Genomic DNA, 20,858 nt, shown 5'->3' with positions numbered 1-20,858 from the left:
TCAGAATGAAGAACTCAGAATGTGGTACATGATCTCCTCCAGGCTTTTATTTTTGTGTCAAGACTTATGGCTGAAACAGCTTGGTCACTTTTTCCTGGCTTTAGACTATAGTGCTGAGAGGAAACAACAGAGTAATAGCAGTCCACTGGCTTTTTGAATCACGATTATGTGGTGGCCTGGGAAAAGCTTTCACATTGTGAAATTTGAATATTTTCTACTATATGGAGATCTGAAAATGAGAGGTTTTCTCCTTCAAACACAAGTAATGTTCTAACAAGTCTGGAAGTGATAAAAGGAGCAAATTGCACTTAAAGGTTCCAGTGAAATTCTACTGATCACTTAAAAGAAACTGCAATTTATTGATTTACTTTGCGGGCGGCATGGTGGTGTAGTGGTTAGCGCTGTCGCCTCACAGTAAGAAGGTCCGGGTTCGAGCCCCGTGGCCGGCGAGGGCCTTTCTGTGCGGAGTTTGCATGTTCTCCCTGTGTCCGCGTGGGTTTCCTCCGGGTGCTCCGGTTTCCCCCACAGTCCAAAGACATGCAGGTTAGGTTAACTGGTGACTCTAAATTGAGCGTAGGTGTGAATGGTTATCTGTGTCTATATGTCAGCCCTGTGATGATCTGGTGACTTGTCCAGGGTGTACCCCGCCTTTCACCCGTAGTCAGCTGGGATAGGCTCCAGCTTGCCTGCGACCCTGTAGAACAGGATAAAGCGGCTAGAGATAATGAGATGAGATGAGATTTACTTTGCATTTCATTTATTATGCAAGATATCTTTATTAATATCCTTCAGCCTGGCAGACTTTTCAAGGTAGAAAAGAGGTTGTTGTGATGAATTATATGTACAGTTGAGGCCAAAAATGTAGGCAAGAGACATTCAAACTCTACACATTTCATGTGTTAAGTCACTTAGGACATCTGTTTCATTTCTATAAGAGGTCATTACAAAATAATAACTAAGACACATTCATTTCAGCTTTTATTTACTATATCAGGTTTTCAGTTGGTCAAACGTTCACATACACTTTGTTAGTATTTGGTGTCATTGCCTTTTAATTGCCTGAATTTGAATAAAACTCTTCTTGTAGCCTTCCACAAGTTTCTAATAATACTCTGCTGGAATTTTTGCCGATTCCTCCTGACAGAACTGGTGTAACTCAATCCAATTTTTGGGCAACCTCAACAGACACGTTTTTTTTTTTTAATTATTATTATTATTTTATTTAATTTTTTTCATGTCAAGGCTTTGTGATGGCCAACGACTCTTTTACTTTATTTTATGCCTTTTTTTCTACAACTTTGGAGCTTTGCTTAGAATCATTGTCTCGCTGGAAGACTTAGTTGCAACCAAATTTTAACTTTGTGTCTGATGTCTTGAGATGTTGCATCAGTATTTGTACATAATCCTCCTTCCTCATGATGCTATCTATTTTTCTGAAGTGCACCATTCCCTTTTCCAGCAAAACAAGCCCATAATATGATGCTGCCACCACCATGCTTCACAGCTGGGATGGCGTTCTTAAGATTAAAAAGTCTCACCCTCTTCCCTCCATACATTGCTTGGCCAAAAACAGTTCAATTTTTGTTTCATCTGACCTGAGAATACCCCTCCACAAGGCTGGTGATCACCTGTAAACTTCACTCTGGTTTTTTTATTCTGGTCTTGGAATAAAGGCATCTTCCTTGCCTGACAGCCTTTCAGGCCATGTTGATGTAGGACTTTCTTGATGGTGGATGTAGATACTTTGGTACCTGATGCCTCCAACTCCTTCACCAGTTCCCTTGTTGTTGTTTTGGGGTTCAGTTGAACCTTTCACACAAAAAGTTTGTTCATCTCTCAGAGTTAATTTGTGTCTGAATGATGCCATATGTGGTCTCAAGATTTTTTGTATTTGCATACATTTGCTTCTACAGATGCCTGTGGTACCTTCAGTTGCTTTGAAATTGCTCCTAAGGGGGAATGAGACTTGTGGAGGTCCACAATGGTTTTTTTTTTTTGCCTTGACAGAGTGACAGGTATTTTCCCAAGGTGTCAAGGGTAAAATGGCACTGGCTCTAAATACAGCCAAAGGTGCACTCCCGATTAACTCCTGATTATGACAAATTCACTTCTAAAAGTCATTACAGCAATTTCTGGAATCATCCAGACAGTTTAAAGAGACAGTTAATTTGTATGTAAACAAGATATACGTAAACATTTGACCCACTGTAATTCTGATATAGTGAATTAAAGCTGAAATAAATCTGTCTCTCAATGATCCTTTAAAATGACCTCTTGTGAAAAACATTGATGCCCTAATTAATCTACTTTTTTTTTTTTGGCAGTGTCAACATGAAATGTGTGGAGTTGTGAAAAACTGGGATTGAATATATCTTTAGCCTGTGTGTATATATACTGGTAGTCTCAACTGTTAAAAGGTAGGTGGGGGCATCGTGGCTCAGGTGGATAAGGTGCCACACCATAAATCTGGGGACCCGGGTTCGATTCCGACCTGAGGTCATTTCCTGTCTCTACACTGTCCTATCCAATAAAGGTGAAAAAAGCCCAAAAAATATCTTTTAAAAAAAAAAAGGGAGAGGGGGGGTTGTCAAAATGGGTTCATGGTTAAAACCAAATTTGTCATTTTTGGCTGTTTGACAATCACAGTAATGGGTACAGTCACAACATCTTTAGTAACAGGTTTTCCCAGGCTGTCACACACAATGATCATTATAACCCTCTAAGTATCAATCTGCTTCAAATCATCTATAATCACTATAGCTCCGCTCAGCATATTGTACAGGATTAGCTGCTGATTAGGAAAGCAAAGCCTAGTCATGCAGAAGGTTTCTGAGCCTCTATGCAGCAGAACCACCCCTTTCCAATTAACTCTCGCGGCAGGACACATCTCCCTGTGCACCTGTCGGGTCGAGTTATCATCACAGCAAATACCTGAGTCATGCTGACTTGTCAGAAAATGGCTGTTTTCGCCATTCCTAAGCCACCCCATTCGCAACATGCACTCATACATACAAGAGAAAACAAGGAAGCTACTACTGTATTCAATCCATTCAATATAACCCCAAAATTAGAAAAAATTGGGACGGTATATTGAAATTGAAAATGAAAACAATGATTTGCAAATAACCTTTGACCTGTATTGCACTCAAAACAATACAAAATGAACACATTTAAAAAAAAAAGTTGGGACAGTAAAGCATATAATATTGTTATTCCTTCTCACAACACTTAAAAGATGTTTAGGGACTGAAGACACTAAGTGATGAAGTGTTTCAGGTGGTATTTTGTCCCATTCTTCCTGCAAACAGGTCTTAAGGTGTGCAACAGTGCAGGGTCGTCGCCACATCTTTTGTTTAAAAATTTGCCACAGGCGGCACAGTGGTGTAGTGGTTAGCGCTGTCACCTCACAGCAAGAAGGTCCGGGTTTGAGCCCCATGGCCGACAAGGGCCTTTCTGTGTGGAGTTTGCATGTTCTCCTCGTGTCCGCGTGGGTTTCCTCCGGGTGCTCCGGTTTCCCCCACAGTCCAAAGACATGCAGGTTAGGTTAACTGGTGACTCTAAATTGACCGTAGGTGTGAGTGTGAATGGTTGTCTGTGTCTATGTGTCAGCCCTGTGATGACCTGGCGACTTGTCCAGGGTGTACCCCGCCTTTCGCCCATAGTCAGCTGGGATAGGCTCCAGCCTGCGACCCTGTAGTACAGAATAAAGCGGCTAGAGATAATGAGATGAGATGAGAAATTCGCCACATATTCTCTATTGGGGACAGAGGGAATAGGCACCCTCTCCTTCCACAGCCATGCCTTTGTAATGTGTGCAAAATGTGGTTTGGCATTGTCTTGTTTAATATCCCTGGAAATGTCATCCTGAAGGCAGTATATGTTGCTCCAAAATCTCAAATGTACTTTTCTGCATTAATGCTGCCATCACATAAGTGCAAGTTACCTTTGCCAAGGGCACTGACACAACCCTATACCGTGACAGACCCTGGCTTTTGGATGTGTTGCTGGTAACAGTCTGGAACATACAGCATCCATTTATTACAAAAAAGACCTGGAATACTGATTCGTCTGACCACAAAACATGTTTCCACTGTGTGATGGGTCATTCCAGATGGCTCCAAGCCCAGAGAAGTCAACAGCGCTTCTGGACACAGTTAACATAAGGCTTCCTTTTTGCGTGGTAAAGTTTTAGCTGGCATTTGTGGATGTAACGCCCTATTGTAGTGCTTGACAAAGTAATCCTGAGCCCATGTGGTTATATCAGCTATAGATGAATTATGGTTCTTGATGCAGTGCCATCTGAGGAATTGGACATAATGGGTGTTCAGCTTAGGCTTGAGCCCTTGCCCTTTATGAACTGAAATTCCTCCAGATTTTTTGTGTTGTTTAATGATGTTATGCACCACAGAGGGTGAAATATCCAAACCCCTTCCTATCTTTCTTTGAAAAAACATTGTTTTAAAACATTTCAATAATTTTCTCATGCATGTTTTGACTGGAGATCCTCAGCCCATCCTCAAAAACTAGGCCTTCCCTGGATACTGATTTTGTACCCAATCATGATTATAATCACCTGTTGACATCATCTGTTTCAAATCACATGATTGTTTTACTTTATCGTGAGCCCTAAATTGCCCCCATCCCAACTTTTTTTGGAATATGTTACAGGCCTGAAATGCAGGAATGGATATATATTAACAAATATTGGGTTCTTGGAACCCCAGCAGGTTCAACCTTGAGAGGCCTGACAAACAACAGTCCACCTACTTCTCTCCAGGCATGCACCTGATGATGTGCATCTCCCCACAAGTCCACTCCATGTGTTTCTGGAAGGAGGACGCAAGTATGGAAGATGGGCAGCTTATTTGCTAGCAGCAGTGAGGCCAGCACCCTCACTACAATGAATCTCTTAACTCACTAAAAACTTTTCAAATCATGACACCACTACAGTGTCGAGTGAATGGGAAGAGTCATCGCAAGAATGATACACTTCAATAGATAGATAGATAAATCTTTATTGTCATTGTAATGCACCAGTACAATAAAATTGGTTTTAATTGGTCCTTTGTTGGTGCAACTAGCATAAAAGATAAATAAAAGCTCAATACTATGACACGTATTTAAAAAAAATACAGACATTCAAGATATTGCACATCCTCATTGTACTGCACATATACTGGTTAATAACAATGTTGTACAGTTATCATTATTATTACAGGGTGTTCCTGCTGTTTGAGTGTCCATGTTCAGTGCTGTTATGGCTCTGGCATTAAAACTGTTTTTCAGTCTGTTTGTTCTTATTGCCCTGAAACACCTTCCAGAAGGCAACAATTCGAATAGGTGGTGTCTCAAGTCTTACTTCTCTGGTCACTCCTTCCAGGTTACCTGGTCTGGTACTGTATCAGCACCACGCCCACTTACCACTGGTGTCCCTCAAGGTTCAGTCCTTGGTCCGCTTCTCTTCTCCCTTTACACCCAGTCTCTCAGCCTGATCATCTTTGCTCAGGGTCTGTCCTACCACTGTTATACTGATGACACCCAACTGTTTCTCTCTTTTCCTCCTTCTGACACACAGATCTCTGCTCGCATCTCTGCTTGCCTGTGTGACATTCAGAGCTGGATGGACAGCCATCACCTGAAGCTCAACCCAGGCAAGACGGAGGTAATCTACATTCCTGCTCCATCCTCTCCACTTCTGGACATTGTCATCTCCCTAGGGAATATCTCTAGGTCACCTTCACCCAGTGCGAAGAACCTTGGGGCCATCTTTGATAAACTTTCCTCCTCAGTGAACATTGCTGCAGTGACCCGGACGTGTAGATTCCTCCTCAACAACAGCCGAAGAATCCGCTCTTTTCTTACCACTTACTCTAGTCAGCTCCTGGTCCAAGCACTGATCCTATCCCACTTTGACTACTGCAACACTCTCCTTGCTGGCCTTCCAGCTTCTGCCATCAGACTCCTGCAGCTCATCCAGAATGCTGCAACTCTCCTGGTCTACAACCTCCCTCGTTCTTCCCATGTCACCCCTCTGCTTGTCGACCTGTACTGGCTACCTATTGTAGCTCATATCAAATTTAAGACACTGGTGCAAGCTTACCAGGCTCTCAAGGGGTTAGGGCCAGCAAACCTCCAGAGTCTGTTCCACCCCTACATGCCAGCCAGAGCCCTTATGCTCCACTACTACTGGTTGCCTGGTCCCACCTCCTCTCTGCTCCTGCCCAGCCCACTCAAGGCTGCTGTCTGTCCTGGTTTCCCATTGGTGGAATGACCTTCCCATTGAGGTCAGAACTGCCAACTCCTTGACCACCTTCAAGAACAGACTGAAGACTCACCTCTTCAGGCTGCACCTCTCTCCTTCTTCCTTGCCCACTGTGTAACTGTGTTTCAGTCGAGACCAACCCAGGCTGTATACCATCTAGCTTAGGGTTAGCCATTTTGAGTGCTCCATTTAGTTGCACTTTATATGTTTGGTTTGTTTCCTTGGCTGTTTGAGTATTGGTACTTCAACAGCATATTACACTAGGTATTATTGTCACTTATTCAGTTGGCTAGAACATTCTTTTCTAGAAGTTCAGCACTTTGTGTACCTGACTTTTGCACTCGTTGTATGTCGCTCTGGATAAGATCATCTGCTAAATGCCATGTAATATAATGTCTGGGATGAGATGGGTCCTTGAGGATGCTGCAAGCTTTTCTGAGGCAGCATGTTATGTAAATTTCCTCCAGGGAGGGTACAGAGCAGCCGATAATTTTTGAGCTGTAATGACAAGTGCTTTCTTCTGTGCTACTGAGCAATTGGTGAACCAAGCAAAGATGCAGTAACTCAGCACACTTTCAATAGAACATCAGTAGGAGGACAGCAGTAGTTTGTCAGCAAGTTGTTTTTTTTCTGAGTATCCTCAGGAAATGGAAACACTGCTGTGCCTTCTTTACCAGTGCTGTGATGTTGGTATTCCAGGATAGGTTATCATCCACATCCCAGGAACCTGAAGTCCAAAACCCTCTCCATGCAGTCTCCGTTGATGTACAGAAGATGACGATCAGACTTTTTTCCTTCTGTAGTCGATGAGCAGCTCTTTGGTTTTGGAGGTGGTCAGGACCAAGTTGTTCCGTGTACACCACACTGACAGCCTCTGGACATCATCTCTGTTTGCTGCCTCATCTTCTCCATAGATGAGCCCCATCACAGTTGTCTCATCTCATTATCTGTAGCCGCTTTATCCTGTTCTACAGGGTCGCAGGCAAGCTGGAGCCTATCCCAGCTGACTACGGGCGAAAGGCGGGGTACACCCTGGACAAGTTGCCAGGTCATCACAGGGCTGACACAGACACAGACAACCATTCACACTCACATTCACACCTACGGTCAATTTATGGCCCTTTTCCACTACCCTTTTTCAGCTCACTGCAGCTCACTTCAGCCCGACACGGCTCGCGTTTCGACTACCTTAGAGCAGCACGACTCAGCTCGCTTCAGCCCTGCTTAGCACCCAAAACTCGCATGGTTTTGGAGTAGGGCTGAAGCGAGCCAAACCGAGCCGAGTGGGGCTAGGGGCGTGAGGAGACACTCCCCTGTGCACTGATTGATGAGGAGGAGTGTCCTCACACGCCCTGCGAGCACGCTGTGATCTGTAAACACCGTAAACCCGGAAGAAGAAGAATTACAAATTACGAGAATTTCTGAAGCCTTATGCGCCTCGCCTCATCTATACGCGCTTGCCAGTATCTGTTGGCGTTGTCGGTGACAACAAGCCACAGCATCAAGACCAGCAACACTAACGACTCCATGTCCTCCATGTTTATTGTTTACTATCCGGGTCGTGAGACTACCGCTTAAAAGATCACTGATGTCACTGTTTGCGCTGCCTAACGACATCATGTGACGTCCACCCACTTTCGCTAACTCCACCCAATGTGTCCACCTACTTCCAGCCAGCACGGTTCAGCGCGGTTGTAGTCGAAATGCAACTCCAACAGCCCCACTCAGCTTGACTCAGCCCAACTCGGCACGGCACGGCTCAGCCCAACTTAGCCGTGTTGGTAGTGGAAAAGCAGCATTAGAGTCACCAGTTAACCTAACCTGCATGTCTTTGGACTGTGGGGGAAACCGGAGCACCTGGAGGAAACCCACGCGGACACGGGGAGAACATGCAAACTCCGCACAGAAAGGCCCTTGCCGGCCCCGGGGCTCGATCCCGGACCTTCTTGCTGTGAGACGACAGCGCTAATCACTACACCACCGTGCCGCCCGAAGGATTATTATTATTTTTCTGTCGCGCTTCGCTTTTTTTGAGGCATTTCCCATGCATGAAAACTCATGAAATTTGATACACACATCAGTCATTGTAACCGCTTCTCAGCCACAGACGTTTGGCCCCGGGCATGGCCCAGGGACTTCATAGCGCCCCCTATGCATTAGCCACGCACAACAGGGCGTGAGGTAATTGGGCTTATGTGCGTTTGGACACATGGTCATTTTTAACGTACTCCTCCTAGACGGTTCATCAGATTCATGTCAAACTTGGCAAACATGATGCCAAGATATTGCTGATGTTGAATTGCAAAGGGATTTTTGATATGTTGTAATGGCAATATTATGAATTTTAATACTCGCCACATAAACAGGAAATGTGTCATGCAGTCATAATACATTTAATAATTTGGCTAAAACCTTTCAAGTTCTTAGAGAATGTGATTATTATGACATCTCGACACCCAATATGCCTGTCTGGTATAGCGCCACCAACTGGCCAAGGAAAGAATAGGGTTTTGAATGTGTGTGTTTTGACACACGATGAATTTTAACATGCTCCTCCTAGACAGTTCATGAGATTCATGTGAAATTTGTTATACATGATGCCAAGATGTCGCTGATATTAAATTGCGAAGGGATTTTTGATATCATGTAATATGTTGAAATGGCCTTATGATTTTAATATCTTGCCACATAAACAGGAAACATGTCAGAAAGCCACAGTGCATTGACTGTATGGTCAGACACTTCTTACTTCAATAGATATTATGATTATTATGATAACCTGATGCCCCACAGACGTTTGGCCCCGGGCATGGTCCAGGGACTTCATAGCGCCCACTAATGTCATGGAGTCCTTGGATTGGCATATAGTTTCAGCTACGCATACCAAATTTGGTACATGTGTAGTTCGTCCCAAGATGAACAACTTTCGTATATACATTGCATTAGCCACGCCCAACAGGAAGTGAGGTAATTGGGCTTATATGCATTTGGACACATGGTCATTTTTAACGTACTCCTCTTAAACGGTTCATCAGATTCATGTCAAACTTGGCAAATATGATGCCAAGATATTGCTGATCTTGAATTGTGAAGGGATTTTTGATATGTTGTAATATGTTGAAATGGCAATATTATGAATTTTAATACTCGCCACAAACAGGAAATGTGTCATGAAGTCATAATACATTTAATGATTTGGCTGAAACCTTTCAGGTTATTAGAGAATGTGATTATTATGACATCTCGACACCCAATATGCCTGTCTGGTATAGTGCCACCAACTGGCCAAGGAAAGAATAGGGTTTTGAATATGTGTGTTTTGACACATGATGAATTTTAACATACTTTTCCTAGACGGTTCATGAGATTCATGTGAAATTTGTTATACGTGATGCCAAGATGTTGCTAAAATTAAATTGCGAAGGGATTTTTGATATCTTATAATATGATTCTGATTCTCTTTATCCGTTATGGCATCTTTATTAACAGTCTTACACTTTCTCTAGTCGCGGTGGGGAGAACTCTGAACTCTTCGCAAACGTAACACACCTGGGCATGTCCTAAACAAAATGTGGTGTCACAACACGAGTTTCAGGCTTGTGACTTGCAACCCACTGTGGTGAAAACAAAACACTAGACCTCATTAAACTGCATTACAATCACATATCACATATTGTAACTTGACAAAATATTGGATATTGTGAGGCTGATGATGTATACAATTCTGTGCACACTCATATTTATGCATATACACATACACTCACAAGTACGCACTCACATGCACACGCAACATCTATGAGCACACTCTCTCTCACACACACACACACACACACCTTCTCTCTCTCTCTCTCTCTCTGACAAACAGACACGCACACAATAGTGACCTGCCATCATTGTGCATTTTGTTGCAGACATATGAAAACTCTGCATGTACACACACACACTGCAGACACAGGAAAGCTAAGATGACTTAAGATTACAGCGTGAGATAGAAATAATTTATTTAAGCTTTTGCCATAGGAAGATATATATATATATATATATATATATATGTATGTACATACATCATGGCATGGGAAACCACAACAGCTTGCGCCAATTACAGTGGCCCCATTGTACAGAGTCTGCATGTCTTTAAACTGTGGGGGAAACCAGAGCACCCGGAGGAAACCCACGCAGACATGGGGAGAACATGCAAACTCCACACAGAAAGGCCCCTGTCGGCTGTGAGGTTCGAACCCGGAACCTTCTTGCTGTGAGGCGACAGTGCTAACCACTACACCACCGTGCCGCCCAAAGGAGGAGACACATGTATAGTTTTGTACATATATAAATGTACATTTTCACACCACAGAAACACACACACACAAAGACTAATCTCTCATCCATCAAGCAGTCATGGCCTTTGCAACACGCACATCACCTTTGAACATTTGATGAATATATGACATGTGACTGTTTTGTTGGATGGTGGAATGTCCTGGGTTGCGGAACCACACGTGCGAGGGCCCGTCAAGGCCGCTAGCAGCTTTAATTAATTTTTATTTCTGTTTATTGAAAAGCAATTTAAAAAACCATTTCATTTAATAATCCTTTATTTTTATATAAAGTTGTTGTGTGTGGTCGTGTTTATATTGTTTTAATTCATATTTTGTGGTTTAAACAAGGTTTTAAAAGAGTGGGTTAAAACAAGTACATAAAAACTAATTCTTAGTAGATTAAATAATTTATTTATCCTATATTTCTACTAAGTGGAGGCACCAACCATCATAAATAGTTTATTTAAAAGTAAAAAGAGAATTTCATTTGGTAATTAATACAGGTTTACGGCGAAGCCAATAATTAAAGGAACCCAGGGCCCCGCCCATGGCACTATAACACCGCTTTAAAGCATATTAGATAAATTGCTACCTAGGACAGGCGCTACAAACAGTCAACATCGTTCGCAGCTTTCACGTAGGCATGGAAGCACAGGTACTTGTGGATAGCGAGATGATGGAATCATTTGAGGTCTCATCTGGCTTAAGACAAAGTTCTATACTGGCCCCCACACTGTTCATCCTCCTCTTCTTTGTATTGCGTTACGCTCATAAATCGATGGAGAACTTTGCGATTGATATCAAGTACAAGCTGGACAGTGAACTTTTCACACTTGGGCATCTGAAAACCAAGTCAGCTAAGGCTGCCAAGTTGGATGACTTCCTGTATGCTGATGCCACATACAATGCCAAAACAGCAGAATCCCTTCAGAATGCAGCAGGTGCCCTGAACAGAACCTACGATGATTGATTTACTGATGGTGAGGCCCCAAAGACAGTAGTGATGCACTACCTACATAATAAACCTCCACTTATCACCATAGACAACCACCAAGTTACTCGGCCACACAGCTTCACATACCTTGGTGGAGAACTTACCAATGACACCTCTCTGGATGCAGAAATCAAAAAATGTCTTTCTAGGGGAGCAGCTGCTTTTCACTCACTGTCCACCAGATGTTTTAACTGTAAAGGCTTCTCACATGCCACAAAAGTCAAAATCTACAAAGCTCTGGTTTTACCATGCTTAGTATATGGAATTGAAACTTGGAGCACACTTGCATCCCACATTTCACTTACTAGAAATGTCTCATCAAAGATCACAGAAACACATCCTGAAGATCAAATGGTGGCACAAGGTTTCAAACTTTGAAATGCTGAGAAGCACAAACTTGACCACCATCATCAAGACCATGATCCACAGCAATCGTCTGAGGTGGTGTTTACATTAGACCGTATCCGTCTCGTTTTCGTCGCGGATGCACGGTCTGTGCACATTAAAACACCGGGAAACGACTCCACAGGCGGAACAACTTGAATCCGCCAGGGCCCACGTATTCAACCCAGTTCATATCTGATCCGGTGCTGTGTAAACATTGAGGAACGAGGAAACGCAGTGCTGAGGTCTAGCTGACGTCGTCATTGGACAACGTCACTGTGACATCCACCTTCCTGATTCGCTGGCGTTGGGATCACACACACAGCGGCTCAGTCCCGAATCACTGCTCGTGCGCTTCACTCGCGCGCTCTGTGAGCTGCGCAGGGCCGGAGTGCGCACCCTCCAGAGGGCACTCGCTGTTCAGGGCGGAGTGATTTGGAGCGCAGGAGGAAGCGCTGAGCCGCACTGAGGTTTATTTACACATTTCAACTTATTTACCTCCTTCAGGCGATTAAACTCAGTGAGAACATGAACATCACAGCCAGGTGTGTTTATCTGCTGGAGAAGGTGTTCGCTTGCCATCCTTCCACTTGCAAGTGGTGAGTGACTTGCGCATGCCCGATATGCACTGGGATCATGTGACGTGCCATCTAATTAGTCATGTGATTAGCGTATCCGTGTATTGGCATTGCTGTGTGCACGCGAATCGTGTATTGGCGTTGCTGTGTGCACGCGAATCGTTTTAAAAACGTTAATCTGATGATCCGCTGATACGGTCTAATGTAAACACCACCTGAGGTGGCTCAGCCATGTCTGCAGAATGCCAGACCACAACTTACCCATTAGCAAATGAGCTTGCTAATGGGAGTAGATCATGTGGTCGCCCAAGGAAACGGTGGAAGGACTGTATCAAGGAGGACATGAAGATCTTTGATCTAGAGAAAAAGGACTGGTACAAGCTTACAGCTTATTGTCCTACCTGGAGACACTACACTGTGAATGACTGTCTATGCGAAAACAGACTTAAACGGCATGCGGAGGAAAAGCGGGACAGACACCACAGAAGTCACCCATCGTTAGCCATGACGGGGACCATAAGAAGATGATCAATACATCTCCAATCTCTCCATCCAGGAGAGCATTTGACTTGACATTGCTGATCTAATGAGCAGAATGAACAGCTTGAAGCATGCACCTTCACCACATGTTCCTGTTTTCCACATCAACTGAACCACACTTGTGCAGTGACTCTCGCCGTATGGAACAAAAAAAAAAAAGACCTAGAAAGCAATGTCAGTCATGCGCACACTGCCTGCCAAATGCACGCTGTCTGGATGAAACCGAGGACAATATGAAAGCAAAGCCAAGTTTAGCAAAGCACTGGAAAGAAGGCTTGAGGCAGCATGCCCTAACAGAACAGAACGCTGAATAGCTACGAGTAAAACATTTATTAAGTAAATATCAAACATATTGCATATAAACATATTGTACAGCATCATTACATACTTGTACAGTTGTGGTCAGAAGTTTACATACATTGACATGAATGTCATCTTGGACACGAATATCATGGCAATTTGAGCTTTCAGTCATTTCTTTGAACTGTTCTTTTTCTGTGGCAGAATGATTGCACAGCATACATCTTAAAAAAACATGAGAATTTGGTGCACAATTTTAATTTTTTTTTGCGTTTTCTGAAATTAACACAGGATCAAAATTATAGATGGTGTCAAAAATTTCCATACACTCAGATTATTAATTCAGAGGTGCTGAAACTTCCAAAATGTCTTATCTTGCCAAGGCCGAAGTCGATTAACTTCCTGTTAGCGATCATGATTGACTACAGCTGGTAGCTTCTCTGTGCCTTCATAAAAAGGGTTTGTTTACAGCACTCATTAGACTCACCAACACACAGTAAAATGGGAGAGTCCAAGGAGCTCAGTGCAGATCTGAGAAAGAGGATCACAGATATACACAACTCCGGAATGTCTCTTGGAGCCATTTCTAAACAACTGCAAATTCCAGGATCAGTTCAAACAATTGTATCCAAGTTATTGTGAGGTGTAGTCACTTTGCCAAGCCACTTTGCTTCAAGAAAACCCAAACTGTCACCCTCAGCTGAAAGGAAATTGGTTTGGATGGTCAGGAACAACCTGGAAACCACCATGGCACAGCCCTGCCATGAACTGGAAGCTGATGGATCACTGTCTACAGTTCAGATCACCATGGACTAAGAGGCTGCTATCCAAGAAATAACCCCCTGCTCCAAAATTGACACCTTCAAGCTTAACTAAAGTTTGAAGTTGATCACACGGACAAAGAAAAAGCCTTCTGGAGGATAGCTGTATAGTCAGATGAGACAAATATTGAGTTGTTTGGCCACAATGACCGCCATGTACAGAGGGACACTGTACCAGCTGGCGGTGGTGGTAGGATCATCATGCTCTGGGGCTGTTTTGCTGCCAGTGGAACTGGTTCATTGCACAAAGTGGATGGAATAATGAAGGAGGACTACCTCAGAATTCTTCAGCATAAACCATCAGAAACTTGAACACGACTTGGGAGTTACAACAGGACAATGAACCCAAACACGCATCAGAGCTGGTTGTGGAGGATAAAGCAGGCTAACATTAAGCTTAAAACAAGTCCTGACTTCAACCCTATTGAAAATATATGGACCGTGCTTATAAGTCAAGTCCATGCCAAGAAAAAAAATTAATTGAACTCTACTAATTCTACTATGAAGAGTCGTGAAATATCCAACCATAATTCTGCCAGAAGCTTGTTCATGGGAAAAGAAAAATGCTTGGGTCAAGGTGAATCTTGCAAAGTGACATTTTACCCAAATATTAGGTGTGCTGTATATATAATTTTGACAGTGTTGAGTTCAGAAAACCAAAAGAAAATTAAAACTTGTGCACCAAATTCTAGTGTTTTTTTTAAAAATTAAAGATGTATGCTGTACATTCTGCCACAGAAAAAGAACAGTTCAAAGAAATTACTGAAAGCCCAAATATTGCCATGACATTCATATCCAAGATGACATTCATGTCACTGTATGTAAACTTCTGACCCAAACTGTACAAATGTGATGTGAAGCACCAAAAAAAAATTCAACCATTACTATTATATGAAACTTCTAAGCATGTGAAAACCATTTATTAATTTTTAGTAAGCACTTTATCCTGGACGGGGTGGGCATGGAGCCGGAGTCTTTCCAAGGTCACAGCTGGTGTGAGGTGGGAACAGAGCCTGGATGGGATGTCAGTCGATCACCATGTGTGCACACAAATTCACACACTCATTCAAACCCATCTAGAGGTCATTTTGAGCAGCCAGTCCACTACGGCATGTCTTTTGGTTAGTGTGAGGAAACTGAAGAACCCTGATCAAACCCGAAGAACATATGAAGCTTCGCAGGACCAAACCATGGAGCTGTCAGGAGGCAACGCTATCTTCTCCTGGGTAAAAATCTACGTAACATATGAACTGTGGGTGGTAGAAATGGGCAACTGGACTTGCTTGAAAATTCTTGAAAATGTTTCACCTCTCGTCCAAAAGGCTTCCTCAGCTCTGTCTGACTAATAGGGAGTGTCAGATATTTATCTTCTCCTGGATCAGAATCAGAATTCTGATGACCAGCTCACCTAAGGTGGTGTTTACATTAGACCGTATCAGCGGATCATCAGATTAACGTTTTTAAAACGATTCGCGTGCACACAGCAACGCCAATACACGGATATGCTCAGCTCCGCAGGCATCCTGCGCTCCAAATCACTCCGCCCTGAACAGCGAGTGCCCTCTGGAGGGTGCGCACTCCGGCCCTGCGCAGCTCACAGAGCGCGCGAGTGAAGCGCACGAGCAGTGATTCGGGACAAATAGCAGGAAGTGAAAGTCCGCGCCGTTTTTCAGCAGTCGCGTCACATGATCAACGTGGCATGACCAACGCCAGCGAATCAGGAAGGTGGATGTCACAGTGACGTTGTCCAATGATGACGTCAGCTAGAGCTCAGCACAGCGTATCCTCGTTCCTCAATGTTTACACAGCACCGGATCAGATACGTACTGGGTTGAATACGTGGGCCCTGGCGGATTCAAACTGTTCCGCCTGTGGAGTCGTTTCCTGGCGTTTTAATGTGAACGGACAGTGCATCCGCGACGAAAACGAGACGGATACGGTCTAATGTAAACACCACCTAAGGTGTCATTGAGGCATCATGTTGGTGTGGGTCACTGGAGGCTGGGTGTGAACGGCGAGTCATTAGGGTGATCAATGGCAATCTGACTCTCTCTGTCCTCCTGTGAGTCACCAAAAACAGCTGGGTCCTGGGTTTCCGTGACTCACAGGAGGACAGAGAGAGTCAGATTGCCATTGATCACCCTAATGACTCGCCGTTCACACCCAGCCTCCAGTGACCCACACCAACATGATGCCTCAATGACACCTTAGATGAGCTGGTCATCAGAATTCTGATTCTGATCCAGGAGAAGATAAATATCTGATACTCCCTATTAGTCAGACAGAACTGAGGAAGCCTTTTGGACGAGAGGTGAAACGTTTTCAAGAATTTTCAAGCAAGTCCAGTTGCCCGTTTCTACCACCCACAGTTTACTATGACCTGGATGATTGAGAATCTTCACAGACATACGTAACATATGACAGTTTTTCTAGAGTATACACCATATGGTCAAAAGTTTGTGGACACATGACCAATCACACCCATATGCGCGTGAACATTCCATTCCAGATTTATTCCCCCTTTGGGGATTTGTGATTATTCAGCCACAAGAGCATTAGTGATGTCAATCAAGCCAAGTGAGGAGGTCTAGGGTGCAGTCAGCATTCATTCAAAGGGTTTTCAGTGAGGTTGAGGTCAGGGCTCTGTGTAGGACATTTGATTTTCTTCCACTCCAACTTTGGCACACCAGGTCTTCATGGAGCTTGCTTTGTGTACAAACGTGCTGTCATGCTGGATCAGGTTACTTCCAGAAGGGATGTAACTCTCCAGTATACAAAGGCATTCTCTACAACTGTGTCCAACGTTGTGGCAACAGTTTGGGGAAAGAACAGATGGCTTTGATGGTCAGGTGTCCATATAATGTATTTGAACACTAATATTTTAAATACTTGCCCCTCTTCTGTGGCTTTGTTGGAAATGTAAAGAAAGAAACAAGAGGATACAGCGACGTACAAAAAACTGCTACTGGGTTACGTGGCTGTTTTCCTGAAAACGTCTGTCTACTTAAAAAATATATATATAAAGGAGATTATTGCATCTCCGCTGCACAAACATCGATGCACAGGCAAAGTGATTAAGGAAAATAAATGTCTGGCTCCCTCTTCTGACTAAACCCACACTGCTCAGGCAATTTCCCTTATACGACAGTATTTCATCTCACAGTGTGCAAAAATAAATGCTCCAAATCTGCTACAAATGTCCTTTTATTATCATCTTAAATAATATTGAAATAAAGGGGCTATGAGGATCCACAGAAAAAGACATGCTTTTGTAACTTTCATTTTTAAAATGTATATATTTATATATTTATATATATATATTTATATTCTTATCCAGCAGAAATCTATCCAGGGTGAAGAAGAAAACCTCGCATGACATATGCGGTGCAATACATTCGCGGGGCTTCTCGGTTAGCCAAGCACGGTGTGAGCTTGTCCACTCGGCTTCCTCAGTGTTCAGACTAGAGAAACAGATGCATATCCAAACAGGCAGTGATTAACGTGTGCTGAAATGAGCCCAAATTTCAACTTCCAAAAAATTAAAATGTTTGCTTTGTGGTTTTTTTTTTCTTTTCTTATAAAAACGTTTCAAAAACAAGAACCTGGATACATTTCTACTTTTACAAAATTAACAATTCTTTACTATTTAAAAAAAAAAAAAAAAAAGGACCAGAATTTGGGGATGGGGGAGAGGAGAAACCAAAAAGGAGGGGAGAGAGAGAGAAACAACTATCATTATAAGCAACTCCCTTTGGTAAAAACAGTAATAAATTCATCTTGCATGTTTTCTTTTTAACCATCGCTCTTCCTAAAGTCCACAGTAAGCCTGTAAAGTTTCATGAGAACAAAAACTACACAGGTTTCTGTCATTTAAAAAAAAAAAAGCTGGCAAATATATATACACAAATTATTTACAAATAGGGAACTGTTGTGTCTGTGTAACATACACTGTTGTAAATTTTCATGTGTGTGTGCGTGTATGCTCTAGCTGGTGTATTGGCATTGGGCTTTGCCAGCAACTTTGTAAGGTTTACAGCCAGGGTGGCCAACAAACACTCTGCTCACGTCTCATTCTGACATAAATGATGTATTGTTTGAGCATCTGCAAACTTCATTCATTCATTCATTCATTCATTCATTCATTCATCACTTTCTGTCCTAAACACCAGACCACATCACTGATCCTTATTGCTCTCTTCTATTTTTTAGTTTTCTTTTTTTTTTATTTGAACTTAAAAAAAAAATATTCTTAGAGTTCTTCATTCTAAGAAAAGGTCATTACACTGGGAAACAATCTGAGCTTATTTTAACGACAGTGCTGATGGAATTACTGAACCTTGGCTGGAGAACTACATACATATATTCCTTTGTCTATTCAAAGTTAAGTGCACTTATACCAAGCTAAATTTGAGTCTCGAGTTTTTCCCTCGCCATGTTCAACAGCATCTGTATTTAAAGAGGGAGAATAAATCCTGACCGTCTTCCATTACACAGCATGTGCTTACGGTAATACAGTAATGGCTGCCAAGCTGTCCAGTCAAAATTTCTCATTTTCAGGCTGCGACAGCTCTGCAGGACTGCACACTTGAGAACAGCTCCTGTTCTAGATTAGCTCTAGACTAAACTTCATGCAGTCTGATGGAAATGGTGTTTTCTTCCCATGGTTTGGCACGGATAGAAACATGGGCACGGGCACAGCTAAAAATGCTGTTTAAAAAACAAAAAACAAAACACGAGATGTACGCCAGCCGCCACTAGTGTCTGACATGAGAGATTTTGAGTGCCGTCATGTCGTCCTTAGAAAGTTCTTGCCAAGTCCATTTCCTCTCCCGCGCACTAAACCTCCCCCGATCAACATCTAACCCGCTTTCAGCGCTTCACGGTGTTTTGTAGCTGCTGCTGTATTTCACTCTGTACTTGTTGATGTTCCTGAAGTGGAGTGTCTCTGGGTTGCAGGTCGTAGTGCAGGGTATGAGCCCTTCACGCCCTTCCCCCATCAGCCACTTGGCGGTGTCGGTGGCCATGTCCCGGCCTACGTGCTCTTTCAGCCATCCGTCCAGCCAGGCTTGGAAACGCTGGTGCAGCCTTGTGCTCACATGCTCATGTGACTGCCAAGAAACACAGACAAATGACATATTTGTGAGCAGTTACTATAGGATTAAAGAACTGGTCATGTATAGAGGATGACGTTTAAAATGTTCAACACCTCGTGGTATCCTGAGAAAACATATATGTGACCCCTCACCGAATCCAGGCACACATGTTGGCCGAAACGAATCCGAGATAATCGCAAAAGAAGCAATTTTTTTTCGAAATTTGTGATTTTTGTTTTTTTCCCATCATGTGCAAGTTGAGATCTTGAAGAATGCAATCAGTATTTCAGATAATAGATTGTTTTGTTGGAAAAGCATACATTTTTTGTTGCAAATTGTCTCATTTTTGTCAGGACTGTAGCCTGCTGGGGGGTGTGGGTAAATTACCATATGGGCCATTCAGATGATGATTTAAGTCTTTTTTTTTTTTCCGCGAATCAGCTGTATGATACGAGCTGAGCTCGTGGCTACTTAACCTGCATACAGGCGTGTGATTTCACTTTGGAATGAGTTACTAAACAGAGCGCAGAGGAGTAAACACCGCGAAGCAAACAGACACACGGTATTTACATCGGAGATCACCATTTCTAGCAAAAAAAAAAAAAAAGCAACCTCGTTTTCCAGATTGAATGGAATACTTGAATGATCGGATGATACATGGACCGTTCTACGATTACATTCCATCGGAGGCATTGGTGTGTGCAAGGCGCCGTTTCTCTTTCTGATGGGGTGAGTTTATTAATCTAAGGCTGTGTGGTTATTTTTGCATGTAACGGAGAGTGTTGTGGTTTGGTTAAGCCTAGGTCACAACCGGACATACGATTTTTTGGCCGTGTGATTTTTGGCGTTTCCCAAATCGCTGCGGTTTTTTTTTTGTTCACCGAGAAAGACGCGCGTTGGCCGTAAGTTTGTCTTGCAACCTGAAAAAAACGTAAGCGCCCGTAGAGTTTGTTTGACATGACAAAGAACCTCTGCGGCCGGTCTGCGGCTCGAAAATCAGCACATCACACGCGCGCTCTCGTGTGTTTCACGCGTTTTTTGCGTGTAGACCGGCTGTAGGAGCGCGTACTGTACGGCCGGTTGTGACCGAGGCTTTACATGAAACTAGCGTTGTGTTAGTTGTGTTATCATCGTGCTATCTTTCTTTCTTACGGTGTGAGTAATTTTTCAACCACAAAACGTTAAAGTATACTTTAGGACTTATTTTTGTACCTCATAATTGTTTTGGGCATACTTTGCATGGAAGGAAAATTGACGTGGTGATCTTTGTTTACATGAAAGTAGCATCGTGCTAGCTAGTAGGGGATAGGGCTTTCCTTAATGTCATGCAGATGAGCAGCATTATGTGCCCGCCCTACACCCAGAGTAGCTGAGATGGAAAACTTTGAGGGCGATTTTCTCCCTTTTCTGTTTTAAGAAGTATACACTTTCAAAAGGCCACACATTCTTCAAATATTGTCAGATCTCCACATGGAAGGCATCATTGGAAAGCTTAGAAACTGTACTTTCTGAATCTGTCAATAACTCAAAATGCCCCCGGGCGGACGTGTTCCTGGATTCTGTTTTC

General features: G+C 43.1%; 1 protein-coding gene across 3 annotated transcripts in view; it reads right to left on the bottom strand.

The window, feature by feature from the left end:
- Nucleotides 1-17,384: 17,384 nt before the first annotated feature.
- The window catches only part of sin3aa (SIN3 transcription regulator family member Aa), a 103,185-nt gene continuing 99,711 nt past the window's right edge, over nucleotides 17,385-20,858 (bottom strand). For all 3 annotated transcript variants that reach the window (XM_060914381.1, XM_060914380.1, XM_060914382.1), the window contains exon 21: nucleotides 17,385-19,306. In XM_060914381.1, coding sequence (XP_060770364.1) covers nucleotides 19,076-19,306 — 231 coding nt within the window. In that variant the 3' untranslated portion in view covers nucleotides 17,385-19,075. The remainder of the gene's footprint in view (nucleotides 19,307-20,858) is intronic.

This window comes from Neoarius graeffei, chromosome 2 (genome assembly GCF_027579695.1).
Source record: "Neoarius graeffei isolate fNeoGra1 chromosome 2, fNeoGra1.pri, whole genome shotgun sequence".
NCBI lineage: Eukaryota > Metazoa > Chordata > Actinopteri > Siluriformes > Ariidae > Neoarius > Neoarius graeffei.
Note: the sequence above shows the minus strand (reverse complement) of the source record. Positions and strands in the feature narration are given on the sequence as shown.